Source organism: Sinohyriopsis cumingii, chromosome 9 (assembly GCF_028554795.1).
Source record: "Sinohyriopsis cumingii isolate HCF-2022 chromosome 9, ASM2855479v2, whole genome shotgun sequence".
Classification (NCBI taxonomy): Eukaryota; Metazoa; Mollusca; class Bivalvia; order Unionida; family Unionidae; genus Sinohyriopsis; species Sinohyriopsis cumingii.
Window position 1 is genome coordinate 117,838,802 of NC_142969.1, and position 15,307 is coordinate 117,854,108.

The 15,307-nt window shown below is 34.0% G+C and overlaps 1 protein-coding gene across 2 annotated transcripts in view; it reads right to left on the reverse strand.

The window, feature by feature from the left end:
* Positions 1–15,307, reverse strand: part of LOC149792540 (ubiquitin carboxyl-terminal hydrolase 44-like) — a 109,070-nt gene that overhangs the window by 56,924 nt on the left and 36,839 nt on the right. For both annotated transcript variants that reach the window (XM_089971186.1, XM_089971185.1), the window contains exons 4-6: positions 13,009–13,049; positions 7,306–7,464; positions 4,333–4,383 (exon numbers count right to left, since the gene is read on the reverse strand). In XM_089971186.1, coding sequence (XP_089827312.1) covers positions 4,333–4,383; positions 7,306–7,464; positions 13,009–13,049 — 251 coding nt within the window. The remainder of the gene's footprint in view (positions 1–4,332; positions 4,384–7,305; positions 7,465–13,008; positions 13,050–15,307) is intronic.

The window sequence follows — 15,307 nt, forward strand, 5'->3', positions numbered from 1 at the left end:
GATGGGGAGAAGGCAGGTTTGTTTTTATGATGCCTGCATTCATGGTTGTTTAACCAGGTTGTGAGAAAGCAAGTTTGCTCTTTGGACACCTGCTGCTAGGTTTCAACAGATCACTGCTTACATGCCAACTCCCAGAGTGGCATATGCACAATTATTGCTAATATAAATGGCAAAACATATTCTGAGCATAAAAGGTGGAATCTATATATTACATGCCATAATTACTTGTTTGAAAAATGTACATTTGTTTTTGCTACTAACTTTTATCTGCAGCTGAATAAAATTCCTGTCACTATTTCAATGAGGATCTGTACCAGAAAACAAACACAAAATATATTTACAATTATTTATAGACAACACTCACTGTAAATACCAGTTGTATACATGTCTAACTTTTGCTGAATGATTGAAGAGTCCACAAATTCTGTAATGAGTATGATATGATAATGTACTCAAGCTGAGTGCTGTATTACATCACTCATATTCTTCTTTTAAAATATGTAAAGTGCTGTGGAGTTGTCTTTTTATAATCTGACAGGTTTTGAAGTTTAGAAAGTTCCCTCACCCCTAACATTTTTCAGTCCGCAAGTCACATTTATAAAGCTTTACATCTTGCACCATTTTTTCAAGTATTGACTGGTCTACTACCTAAACATACTTCTTAAAATGCAATGAACCAGTGAGACATGTTTTCATATTGAAAAAACCTGTCTGTTTCCTTCAAAATGTGTCATATACAGTTGCTATAAACAGAAAATAAGTTCATGTTGGTTTAGGTTTAATGCCATTTTTCAGCCTATGATAGGCTATGCATTGTGGTCAGTATAACTTGTGGAGGAAGAAGTAGGGAAAATCCTTGAAAGAACTACTGATCCACAAGAAGCTAATGACAGCTTTTCCGCATACCTACACTGAATGAGCCTGGGATTCAAACCATGCGGACAGAAATCAGTATAACTGGTGGAGGAAGAACCAGAGAAAATCCCTGTAAAAACTACTGACCCACCAGAACCTACACTGAATGAGCCTGGGATTCAAACTATGCAGGAGAGATGGCACTCTTTGGTAAAGGCAAGTGCTTTAAACCACTTGGCCAACCAGAGCCCTCAGAAAATAAGGAAAGTACCGTATTTACCATATATGTTGGGACACCGTATTTCTTGGGACACCATACATTAATTTTAAAAGTAATTTTTTTGTGCACTGTATGTTCTGGGATACATCCTTTTTTCTGAGTCATAAGTTATGTGACATCTTTTAAATCATTCAAAAATTACATGTCGGAAAATGCTCTCCAACTGAAATTTTATTTTAAAAATATAAAACTGTATACTTGAGATAAAACTCTTTAATCTACTGCAGCAGCATCTCATCAACAAAACCCTTCTTCTGCAAACATACGATCCGTTCTTTTGGTACATAGTTTTTTAGCTTTCTCATACGGTGAAAAATCTTTAGAAGCGGAAAATGCAAGGATAAAAGTCAGATTTTTTCAAATCTGCACTAGTCTTGCTAATTTTCACACTTTTGATGCCCATCTTATCGTCAGTCCTTTCAGGAATGTGATCAAAGTACACTAGAGTTTCATCCATGTTAATGATCATATCGTTGGCGAAATGATCTGTTTCTCTTCTGGCATTCATGAATTCATCACATTTTTTCTTCTTCTCCAAATCTTCTGGGCAACGCTGGGTCATCGATGTTCGCGCGTGAAGCACTATATTGTATGACTTTATAAACTGTTCCATTGTTTCAATTTATTTTCAAAATTTCTGGTGAAAAGGAACCAAAGTTAGCTTCCATATCTTGGCCGTCTTTGTATATTCAAAAAAAAAAAAATCGACACACTTAACAGAATCCATAGTCGGCTTCCAAGGTCAGCTTGCTTTGGATTAAAATAACCTTTGTATTAATATCCTTTAAAAAAAATTCCAGCTACATAGTCTGAAGTCAGCTTCTGAGGTTGTCTTGCTTTGTAACATAAATAACCTTTGTCTTCTATGTACTTGGCATCTGTAGTAATAATTAATACAAAAGAGGACTGATGTCTGCGGGTAAATAATAAGGATACTTTGTAACCCGTGCTGGCGCCAAGAGTGTTACTTGCACCAAAATGAATGTGTTTTCAAATAATGATTTTTATTTGCGAGATAATGTCATACAGTATACCTGGATATAATTCAATCTTGGTTATTTTGCACCTAACACCATGTCATGCGTGAATGGAGTCTTCAAGATATCGTTTGATTATTTCTCTCTTGTTTGCGATTTTGTTGGATCCAGTTTTCAGTCAGATAACATGTTCAAACCTTTGAGCACAACCACAAAAAATATGTTTCTCAATGGTCATGTCAATGAACAATGTGGCATGTGTTATTGGACATAACTGATACATGCTACAGTATGGAAGCCTATGCTATTTTGTGGATATATTTTATACACTGTAAATATTTATTAATCATAGACTGTAAATATTTACTTAAGCATATACTGTAAATATTTACTTATAATAATTAATATAAAGGAGGACTGATGTCTGCGGGTAAATAATAATGATACTTTTGTAACCCGTGCTGGCGACAAGAGTGTTACTTGCACCGAAATGAATGTGTTTTCAAATAATGATTTTTATTTGCGAGATAATGTCATACAGTATACCTGGATATAATTCAATCTTGGCTATTTTGCACCTAACACCATGTCATGCGTGAATGGAGTCTTCAAGATATCGGTTGACTATTTCTCTCTTGTTTGCGATTTTGTTGAATCCAGTTTTCAGTCGGATAACATGTTCAAACCTTTGAGCACAACCACACCCAATTTGTTTCTCAATGGTCATGTCAATGAACAATGTGGCATGTGTTATCGGACATAATTGATACACGCTACAGTATGGAAGCCTACGCTATTTTGTGGATATATTTTATACACTGTAAATATTTACTTAATCATACACTGTAAATATTTACTTAGGCATGTACTGTAAATATTTACTCAAGCATGTACTGTAAATATTTACTTAAGCATATACTGTAAATATTTACTTAATCATACACTGTAAATATTTACTTAATCATACACTGTAAATATCTACTTAAGCATATACTGTAAATATTTACTTAGGCATGTACTGTAAATATTTACTATGGCATATACTGTAAATATTTACTTAGGAATATACTGTAAACATTTACTTAAGCATACACTGTATATATCTACTTAAGCATATACTGTAAATATTTACTTAGGCATATACTGTAAATATTTACTTAGGCATGTACTGTCAATATTTACTTAAGCATACACTGTAAATATGTACTTAAGCATACACTGTAAATATTTACTCAAACATGTACTGTAAATATTTACTTAGGCATATACTGTAAATATTTACTTAGGCATGTACTGTAAATATTTACTTAGGCCTATACTGTAAATATTTACTTAATCATACACTGTAAATATTTACTTAATCATATACTGTAAATATTTACTTAAGCATATACTGTAAATATTTACTTAAGCATATACTGTAAATATTTACTTAGGCATATACTGTAAATATTTACTTAAGCATACACTGTAAATATCTACTTAAGCATACACTGTAAATATTTACTCAAGCATATACTGTAAATATTTACTTAGGCATGTACTGTAAATATTTACTTAGGCATATACTGTAAATATTTACTTAATCATACACTGTAAATATTTACTTAATCATACACTGTAAATATTTACTTAAGCATATACTGTAAATATTTACTTAGGCATGTACTGTAAATATTTACTTAGGCATATACTGTAAATATTTACTTAATCATACACTGTAAATATCTACTTAAGCATACACTGTAAATATTTACTCAAGCATGTACTGTAAATATTTACTTAGGCATATACTGTAAATATTTACTTAGGCATGTACTGTAAATATTTACTTAAGCATATACTGTAAATATTTACTTAAGCATATGCTGTAAATATTTACTTAGGCATATACTGTAAATATTTACTTAGGCATATACTGTAAATATTTACTTAAGCATACACTGTAAATATTTATTAATGCCAACTCTATTGCTGATGACAACAGGATTGTAGGTGAGCTAAAAATGCCATAAACTATGCTACATTTTAACCAAGAACACACCTAATATGCCCCAAAAGTAAACATCAAAATTAAATGGCAACAAATGCTGTACTCAATATGTCATCATATGCAAAAAAAGATATGGATACATGTAACAGTGACATACAACGGAAGATATTTTACTGTTAAATATAATCTTGCAAACATTTGAATTATAAACTCTTGTCTAATTTTACCTCCTATGCCAAAAAGCTGTAGCTAGTTTGTCATCTTCATCTGTTTTGGTTCTGAAAAAATAATACCATGTATTCTGCATGTCATTCAAAAGGTTTAACAAGCAAAACAATTTAAATCTGCACTGCAATATTGCCATATTGTTACTCTATTGTTTTGATAATATCCCAATGCCTATGCAATTTAGTGCCTTGCCCAAGTGCCATGGCTATTGTTAGAGCATGTAGAAAACTGCAGTTTTCTTCGTACAGTCGCCATTCTTTGTTGATGGTTGCTATTTTTATCTGACAAACATGTATCTGTTACAATATATCAGATACAGCTGCTTATGGTTAATACACTACTCTGCATTAGCTTTCTACTGCATCGAAGGGAACAGATTTATTTGGGGCAAGGGAGGGAATCTTTGACCTCTATGATATTGCTGATCAATAAAGTGGCTATACACGACAGCATCATTAAATTTACATAACTATTCTGATTTTGGGAAGATAAAAAAGAAGTTTCAAAGTAAGGTAGTTGATTTTCAGTAGGTAACAATTAAATCTGAAGAATATATACCAGAGCAATTTATGAGCTTTCTTTTCAAGTCATTCAAGTCATTGCCAGTCTGCCTGGTAACTTATTATAATTCATAAATCTTTACTCACAATTGGGATTAATCAGTCAATTCATAATAGTCCTAAACAAAAATTAGATTCACAGGCAATTGTTTGTAGAATTAACTTTTAGCAGCAATAAGTATTTTTAAAATCTTTTTTAATTTCCTTACATTAGAAACTTATCTCTTTACTTTCTGCCATTACCATATTAAGTTCTCTCCCAATGAAGCCTGCTAAGCTGCCTGCCTTCTAGCAGCTGTTTGTAGGCTAAACCCCAGACCATCATAATGGCTGCCTGAATGACAGCTACTCGAGTTTATGCACATGGTGTCTACATTTTCTATATCAATCTTGTCCCATGCAGACTATGTAATTTAACAAGAAATACAATTATAAACACTCACCAATGTTTATTCTGGAATTTGCATTATATTAAAAATGATACATACTCTACTTTATGATCCTGACAATTACGTCTGGTTGTAATCATCAAAGAGAAGAACTCGACAGATGTGTGAAGCCCAAAACTCTATCACAACATGGTTATGCCCATTTCCTGTAAAAGTCAGCTTTTACAGATAATTACATAATATTAATCTTAGTGTTACATATACTTTAGTCAACACTTTCAGTAACGGAAACCTGACAATGGGAGATATTTATCAAAGGTAGAGATAATCTGATTACTTACCTAACGCCACAATATGAATTGATTATTGGTTCTGGACACATTTGAAATAAAAAGTGGCTGCTTGTGAGGGGAGTATTTTACATTTTTGTACTAATATGCTGGCCGCGTTAGAGGGATGGCCATTCTTGAGGGGTACTTTTGAACACAAACTCGTCAGTACCAAGAGATTCTGGCAGTAAGAAGCAGGTGGCTGCCGGTCAGGGGGGGCAGTACAAGAGGGGGACTACTGTAGTGGTTTTGTATTGTTCTACTGATCTAGGTTACAGCCTTGTACACCGTATGACTCTTTCCTAATTTCATGTACACATACCCATGCATTAATGTTACCCACAGATACCCATGCAAGATGAAAGTCTTGAGGTAGAAGCCTCTGACTTAGATCAGTAATCAACAGAATTGCTACATGGTCCACAAGGTTCATGACCACAATAAGTGGGTACATGATTTACATCAATGCTCATATGGTGAACAAACTAATCAGGTACAATATCCCTGGTAAACTGACAGGTTACCCCTCCAGTTCTTCCATGATTTCTTGTTAACATTGCCTAACAATTCTTCTGTCAAAGGTCTGCCTCTTTCTTCCACTGTTGTTCCATAAAAGGCTGCAAGACGTTCTCAATAACCACGTATTCATGAATGCAGCTGTAATAAGATTATTTTACCAGCACTGCCAATCTCACTGGTAACTAGTGATATTGTTCCAGCAACAATTCCAATTAATGTATCTATAATAGTGAAAGTAGCCATGATTTCCACCACACCAAGGCCAATGGTGGTTGATGCAGTGATTATGCAAATAGCATCTATGACTACATATACATATCTTGTAATTTATGAATAGGTTCTCATGGTGATTTCATCTTGCAGTTGTTCTTCCACTTTGATTATTTTCTCACTTCTGTAACACTGGCGGTCCATGTACAAGCCAGTATCCAGATTTTACCACAAACAATCATATCTCTGTAATTTGTGCTTTTAGTTCATATTTTGAGGGTCATTTCTGTAAGACTTGTGCCAAAATCTTAAGGGTTGGCAGGTCTAGGTAACAGCATTTGGAGAAGATATTCATCAATAAGTGGAACAAAATTACTATTGATGTTAGCATCCATTGTCAGCTGGTCCAACACCCTCTCCACAAATCAAACAACTTCATCACCATATTAGTAAAGGACTGTGTCTATTCAAAGACAAGGAGACTCTGAAAGTGTATGGGAGGGCTGGACTCCGGAGGTACCTGAAGTAATTCCTGACATTATTCTGATTGGGTAATGTATTTGATGGAGAAACAGGAACTAGAAATGAGTCACAAGAACCTGGATTAAGCATGGTATATCTGCAAACATCTCAGTTTAAGATGCAGTGTGAAATTTCTTATTCAAGCTAGTTATATGGAAGCTAATTTGTCCAGGTCGTGTCCTCACCGACAAGACAGATTTATGTGAAATTACAGGCCAGATGGATAGTACTACACAATATACCTGGACCATAGAATATGAAAAGCACATAAATCTTAGATTTGTTGACAATGATACTGCTGCCATTAAAAAGTAATAAATATATCTTGCCATCTGCTAATGCAGATGAGTCAACACGGAGATCCTGCAATATTTCTCAAGTTTTGGAAAACGGAAATAAAAGAAAAGAAACAAAGAGTCATGCAAAACGCTGGATTGAGTTACCTTGATATTAACCCTGAGTGTGAGTAAGACCTGAGAAGTCGTTTTCCCCGGGACTCAATGTCGGTAAAGGACTGTGTGGCAATTGCACTCAATGTACTCCTGAGCAGCTTCAAATCACCAGCAGCATTATCATTAAGCACATAGTCATCACATTCATAACTGAAAGTAATACAAATTTAAACAACAAATGTTGAGTCTACACTTCATGTGGACCTAATGATCAATTCCTCTCTAAATCTGGCTTGTGACTTGTGTTTCCATGCAGATGTATTTGAAATGTGTTTTAGAACTTGCTGAACTTCAAAGCAGAAACTAATGAAATAAACATAATAATCCACTTAAAAAATGTTATGAGCCAGCGAACAACAATTCCCATTGATGCTGTACAACAAAAAATCATTGTTGAACAAATAAAATTTCATGTATTTTGAAAAAGCACAGAAAACAAAAATTCATTTTTTTAAAACCATTTTCCCTCCATCATCACTGTTGGGGTTACCGTACTAAACTAAAAAAATTATATTCTGACAGTTGTTTTGAAGAAGTCATTTAAAAGTTTGTCTACTTTAGTAACATTGTCTTAACATTGACAGGTATTCATGCCAGAATGCTTTTTGTCAAATCAGATCAAATTCTGTATAGTAAATGGATTTTCTACTTTTAGTAATGTGGCCATGTTCATGGTGGCCTTGCATGATTTATATCAACATGAAGGCCATTCACTATGCCAAGATTGGTTGCAAATGGTCTGGTTTTCTTTTAGATGTTAAAAATAATAACTGCTGACAGATGCCAGCTAGACACTGTACAAATGGCCATAGCACAAATTCACTTGGCCTTAAGTCAGGTGGGTTAAAAGCATGTTTGGAACATTGCTTGGCCATTTCCATCAGGTCATGAAGTAGTTGTAGGAATACTGATCAATTTAACGTGTTTGCTGATTCACTTGTTACAACAAGAAAAGGCCAGGAGTGTTCTAATTGTGATTTTTTTCTTCCTCCACCACTATACTGTTCCATGTGAATGAAAGTAGTTCAGAATGTAGTCTTCAATGAGGATGAATTACATCCAAGGCTTCTTTCTTGACAGAAATGACAATTGCTGAAAACACTGACTTGTTTGAATATCTGGTTTGCCTGGTTAAACAGCTGTACTATATAATTTTCCATTTGGGATCCAGCTCTCATCTGACTTAGTCTTTACCCATTGTCTCCTCACCTTTTTTAAATCAATGATTGATTGCTTAAATGATATATTTCTACAAGTATCTTTTTCCATTTTGTCACTAATTCTACCTCAATCATATGTTACATTAGTGGTTGCTAGTGACCTTGATCTGGATCTCTACTGTCTAAAGAATAAACCTTAAATATAACAATTGGAAAATTAAATGTTTTCACTGAAATGAATCACCATCTGAACAATTCTGACTGCTTTTGTTGATTTTAGTGATCACTGGTGCAAACACAGCAGTGGAAGTTAATATGTACAGGTGTTTAGTTACATATATTCATACATCCGATAAGTACAAGTGCTTATTTACATGTATTCATGCATCAGATACATACAAATGCTTAGTCATGTATATTCATAGCTTAGATACGTGCTGTACTCATTTACATGTATTCTTGCATCTGGTATGTACAAGTGCTTAGTTACATGTATTTGTACATCAGATGTACAAATGCTTAGTTACATGTATTCTTGCATCTGGTATGTACAAGTGCTTAGTTACATATATTTGTACATCAGATGTACAGATGCTTAGTTACATGTATTCTTGCATCTGGTATGTACAAGTGCTTAGCTACATGTATTCAAATATCATATGTACAAATGCTTAGTTACATGTATTCTTGCATCTGGTATGTACAAGTGCTTAGTTACATGTATTTGTACATCAGATGTACAACTGCTTAGTTACATGTATTCTTGCATCTGGTATGTACAAGTGCTTAGTTACATATATTTGTACATCAGATGTACAGATGCTTAGTTACATGTATTCTTGTATCTGGTATCTACAAGTGCTTAGCTACATGTATTCAAATATCATATGTACAAGTGCTGTGTTACATGTATTCTTGCATCAGATGTATAATTGCTTAGTTACATGTCTTTGTACATCAGATGGATAAATGCTTAGTTACATGTATTCTTGCAACTGGTATGTACAAATGTTTAGTTACAGGTATTTATACATCAGATGTACAAATGCTTAGTTACATGTATTCTTGCATCTGGTATGTACAAGTGCTTAGCTACATGTATTCATATATCAGATGTACAAATGCTTAGTTACATGTATTCTTGCATCTGGTATGTACAAGTCCTTAGCTACATTCATATATCAGATGTACAAATGCTTAGTTACATGTATTCTTGCATCTGGTATGTACAAGTGCTTAGCTACATGTATTCATATATCAGATGTACAAATGCTTAGTTACATGTATTCTTGCATCTGGTATGTACAAGTCCTTAGCTACATTCATATATCAGATGTACAAATGCTTAGTTACATGTATTCTTGCATCTGGGATGTACAAGTGCTTAGCTACATGTATTCATATATCAGATGTACAAATGCTTAGTTACATGTATTCTTGCATCTGGTCTGTACAAGTTCTTAGTTACATATATTTGTACATCAGATGTACAAATGCTTAGTTACGTGTATTCTTGCATCTGGTATGTACAAGTGCTTAGCTACATGTATTCATACATCAGATGGATAAATGCTTAGTTACATGTATTCATGCATCTGGTATGTACAATGGCTTAGTTACATTTATTTGTACATCAGATGTACAAATGCTTAGTTACATGTATTCTTGCAACTGGTATGTACAAGTGCTTAGTTACATGTATTTGTTCATCAGATAAGTACAAGTGCTTAGTTACATGTATTCGTGCATCTGGTATGTACAATGGCTTAGTTACATTTATTTGTATATCAGATGTAGAAATGCTTAGTTACATGTATTCTTGCATCTGGTATGTACAAGTGCTTAGTTACATGTATTTGTACATCAGATAAGTACAAGTGCTTAGTTACATGTATTTTTGCATCTGGTATGTACAAGTGCTTAGTTACATGTGTTTGTACATCAGATATATACAAGTGCTTAGTTACATGTATTTGTACATTAGATATGTACAAATGCTTAGTTACATGTATTTGTACATCATATAAGTACAAGTACTTAGTTACAGGTATTCGTACATTAGATAAGTACAAGTGTTTAGTTACATGTATTCATAAATCAGATATGTACAAATGTTTAGTTACAGGTATTCATACAGCAGATATATACAAGTGTTTAGTTACAGATATTCATACATCAGATATGTACAAGTGCTTAGTTACATGTATTCATACATCAGATAAGTACAAGTGTTTAGTTACACGTATTCATACATCAGAGATGTACAAATGTTTAGTTACAGGTATTCGTACATCTGATTACACAAATGTTTAGTCACACATATTCGTACATCAGATATATACAACTGTTTAGTTACAGGTATTCATACAACAGATAAGTACAAGTGTTTAGTTACATGTCGTTCTGCATCAGACAAGTACAAGTGTTTAGTGACATGTCTTTGCACAACAGATGTATACAAGTATTTAGTTACAGGTATTCATACAACAGATAAGTACAAGTGTTTAGTTACATGTCGTCATGCATCAGACAAGTACAAGTGTTTAGTGACATGTCTTTGTACAACAGATAAGTACAAGTGTTTCGTTACATGTCTTCGTACATCAGATAAGTACAAGTGTTTAGTTACATGTATTTGTACATCAGATAAGTACAAGTGTTTATTACATGTCATCATGCATCAGGTAACAACAAGTGTTTAGTTACATGGATTTGCACATCAGATAAGTACAAGTGTTTAGTTACACGTATTTGTATGTCAGATAAGTACAAGTGTTTAGGTACATGTATTCATACATCAGGTAAGTACAAGTGTTTAGTTACATGTATTCATACATCAGATAAGTACAACTGTTTAGTTACATGTATTTGTACATCAGATAAGTACAGGTGTTTAGTAACATGTATTTGTACATCAGATAAGTACTAGTGTTTAGTTACATGTATTTGTATGTCAGATAAGTACAAGTGTTTAGGTACATGTATTCATACATCAGATAAGTACAAGTGTTTAGTTACATGTATTTGTACATCAGATAAGTACAGGTGTTTAGTAACATGTATTTGTACATCAGATAAGTACTAGTGTTTAGTTATATGTCTTCATACATCAGATACAAGTGTTTAGTTACATTACTTTGTACATCAGATAAGTACAAGTGTTTAGTTACATGTCTTTGTACATCAGATACTTACAAGTGTTTAGTTACATTACTTTGTACATCAGATAAATACAAGTGTTCAGTTAAATATATTTGTACATCAGGTAAGTACAACTGTTTAGTTACATGTCTTTGCACATCAGATACAAGTGTTTAGTTACATGTATTCATACATCAGATAAGTACAAGTGTTTAGTTACATGTCTTTGTACATCAGATAAGTACAAATGTTTAGTTACATGTCTTTGTACATCAGATAAGTACAAGTGTTTAGTTACATGGATGTGTACATCAGAAAAGTACAAGTGTTTAGTTACATGTCTTTGTACATCATATAAGTACAAGTGTTTAATTACATGTCTATGTACATCTGATACAAGTGTTTAGTTACATGTCTTTGTACATCAGATAAATATAAGTGTTTAGTTACATGTCTTCATGCATCAGATAAGTACAAGTGTTTAGTTACATGGATTCATACATCAGATAAGTACAAGTATTTAGTTACATGTATTCATAGATCAGATAAGTACAAGTGTTTAGTTACATGTCTTTGTACATCAGATACTTACAAGTGTTTAGTTACATTACTTTGTACATCAGATAAGTACAAGTGTTTAGTTACATGTCTTTGTACATCATATAAGTACAAGTGTTTAGTTACATGTCTTCATACATCAGATAAGTACAAGTGTTTAGATATATGTCTTTGTACATCAGATAAGTACAAGTGTTTAGTTACATATATTTGTACATTAGATACTTACAAGTGTTTAGTTACATTACTTTGTACATCAGATAAGTACAAGTGTTTAGTTACATGTCTTTGTGCATCATTTAAGTAAAGTGTTTGGTTACGTGTCTTCATACATCAGATAAGTACAAGTGTTTAGATATATGTCTTTGTACATCAGATACAAGTGTTTAGATATATGTCTTTGTACATCAGATAAGTACAAATGTTTAGATATATGTCTTTGTACATCAGATAAGTACAAGTGTTTAGATATATGTCTTTGTACATCAGATAAGTACAGGTGTTTAGATATATGTCTTTGTACATCAGATACTTACAAGTGTTTAGTTACATTACCTTGTACATGAGATAAGTACAACTGTTTAGTTACATGTCTTTGTACATCAGATATGTACTGCAGTGATATTGCAGTCAGATTTTTTAATTTTTCATTAGAGAATAAACACACACATGACCATTTTTCACTTTTCTGCACAGATAAATAATTTCATGGCATGAGATGTGATCTTCAGTTCCATGAGATGTTTCATTTAAACATTATTGAGACCTGATGTAAACTAAAGTCTGCCCGTTAGGCTCTGTACTTCAAATGTACACGTTTGAATAATCAACTTACCAGTACACATATTTATCATTCACCTCGATACAAATAGGATGCTGGAAGAAAAAAAATATAGGCAGTTATAGTCAATATCACAAAGATAAAAAGCATTGTAAATAAGAGACCACCATTTTGTTGAGAACACCCACCCCATTAATTCACCTAGAAAAGGCACACATGAAAGGAAAGTAAAATATTTGAACATTAAGGTTAATCTAGGGGAGGGGTCTCAAACACATGGCCCATGGAGTTATGTCCTGTGGTCTGAAATACAATCCAAAATTTGTAAAATAAATAATAATGCACATTTTTTCTTCACAGCCTCATGTGGTTCGCATGGTGATTGGAGTTTGAGACTCCTGATCTAGGATATAGAGACGCATATGGCCAAAGACACAAAATTATCACTATGTCAAGCTTTCACCAATGAGGGATAACAAAAATAAATTCACTTTTATGGGTTATCTTTAACCTTGGGTTAATGAAATGTATGGGGTTTTTTTTGTGTGGGGGACTAATTTTAATTATTCATTACTTTCCAATTGCAATTGCGTAGCCTTACTTTTTCATGCCCATGAATACACCAACCCAAAGTGGAGAATTGTCAGGATGATGCAATCCACTCATCGACCTTGCATGGTCATATTTTTCATAGATGGCGATTCCACATGGACATCAGAACAGGGTGGGAGGAGAGCATTCAGCAATAGCAATATGAAAGTATTGCATAATTAATATACCCACCCCCGTTACATTTTAATAACTGTTACAATTTACATGACACTACTGCATGGGTGAATTAGGTGGGTAGGGTGATGCTCTCAATCAACTAAGCAAAGAACAGTGAAAATGGAATGCATACTCACCACGGATTAAGAGGTTGACATTATAGCACAACAGTATGTCCCTGAGAAAAAATGCTAGTTGTGCAAATCAGCAGAGGTAAATGGAAGAAATGGAAAGCTAAAATACTGATTTCATGAAGTCATCCAGAGATGTGATTAAGGTAGACCCATGAGACAGAAATGGCTTGAACCTCATGTACTTTTAGTTTCCTAAAGGAGAGGTTGTGATCAGTGTGCTCTTTTCATTGTGGTGACAATCTGTGATATAGCGGCAGCTGAAATGTGTACAGAGCACTTACGTGGAAGGAAATGACATTTCTTTACCTTTCTTTTTCTTTTGGAGGCCTTAAAATAGAAATGGAGGGCATTCATGAGGCATAAGAGTCTTGATCATCCGCAGCATAGATTCGACTGAGACTTGACCACTATCGGCAGTGAAACTACAGAAAATTATACATTTGTAGCTAAAACTCCTGGTCAACATAGGATTGAAATGGAATCATAATTCCCAATAAACTGGAAACAGTCTGTGTTGACAGACAAGGCACAAATCTCGCTACGCCTTCTTGCAGATAAAAACACAGCCTTAACTTTGAGGTCCCGAAAAAATGCCTCACTTAATGGTTCATAGGGGTTTTGTTTAAAGACCACACACAAAAAACAATAAAGATTCCATCTGGGCATAAGAATGTGGTGGCAGGTCGCAGCAGCTTAAAAATTTAATAAGATGGGAAAGTGTAAATCTGAACCAATTACCATGACCTGCGAGAATTTAAGTGTGCTGAAAATAGCAGCTCTATAACCCTTGATAGTGGATATCGTTTGTTCTTAAATAAGAACAAATGGAAATCAGCAATGGAAGTTACATACACAGAAGGACAGCTAGGATCAGTGTCTTTCTTACTGAATCAATCTCAATAGACTCTGCTCCAGGCATCATAGACGCAGGATGCAGAAGCTCTCCTGTGCTGAATGATGCAACTGGCAACCTGGCTGAAAAATTCAACCTGGCAGAGATCGCTTGAGATGAGTCAAGTATGAAGGTGTAGAATCTGTGAGCTGTTGTGGAAGAGGATCCAGTGTTGCAGTCCTTGCAAGGTTAGGACATGGATCAAGAACAAGTATGTGAATCTTCCTCTAGGGAAAGGGCCAGATAAATGAGCCACAACCATAATCATGGGGATACTACAGAATTTCTGTCTTAGGAGATAATGCCATAGTGACTCTTTACTCTGTTGATGCACCCTTGCAATGCAAGAGATACTGTTTTTATTTCTAGATTTTTTTATGTGTAGGGAGGGTTCAGCTTAAGTCCAAAGACTCTGGAGAATATTACTTGAAATGAGCACCGCGAGTGGAATCTGACGCACCTTCAAACTGAGAGAAGTGAGGATCATGTGCATGCATGGTGACCCCAAGTCAGGAATCTGTCCTGATTCACTGACCAGTGTAGATGTGATAAAAAACTG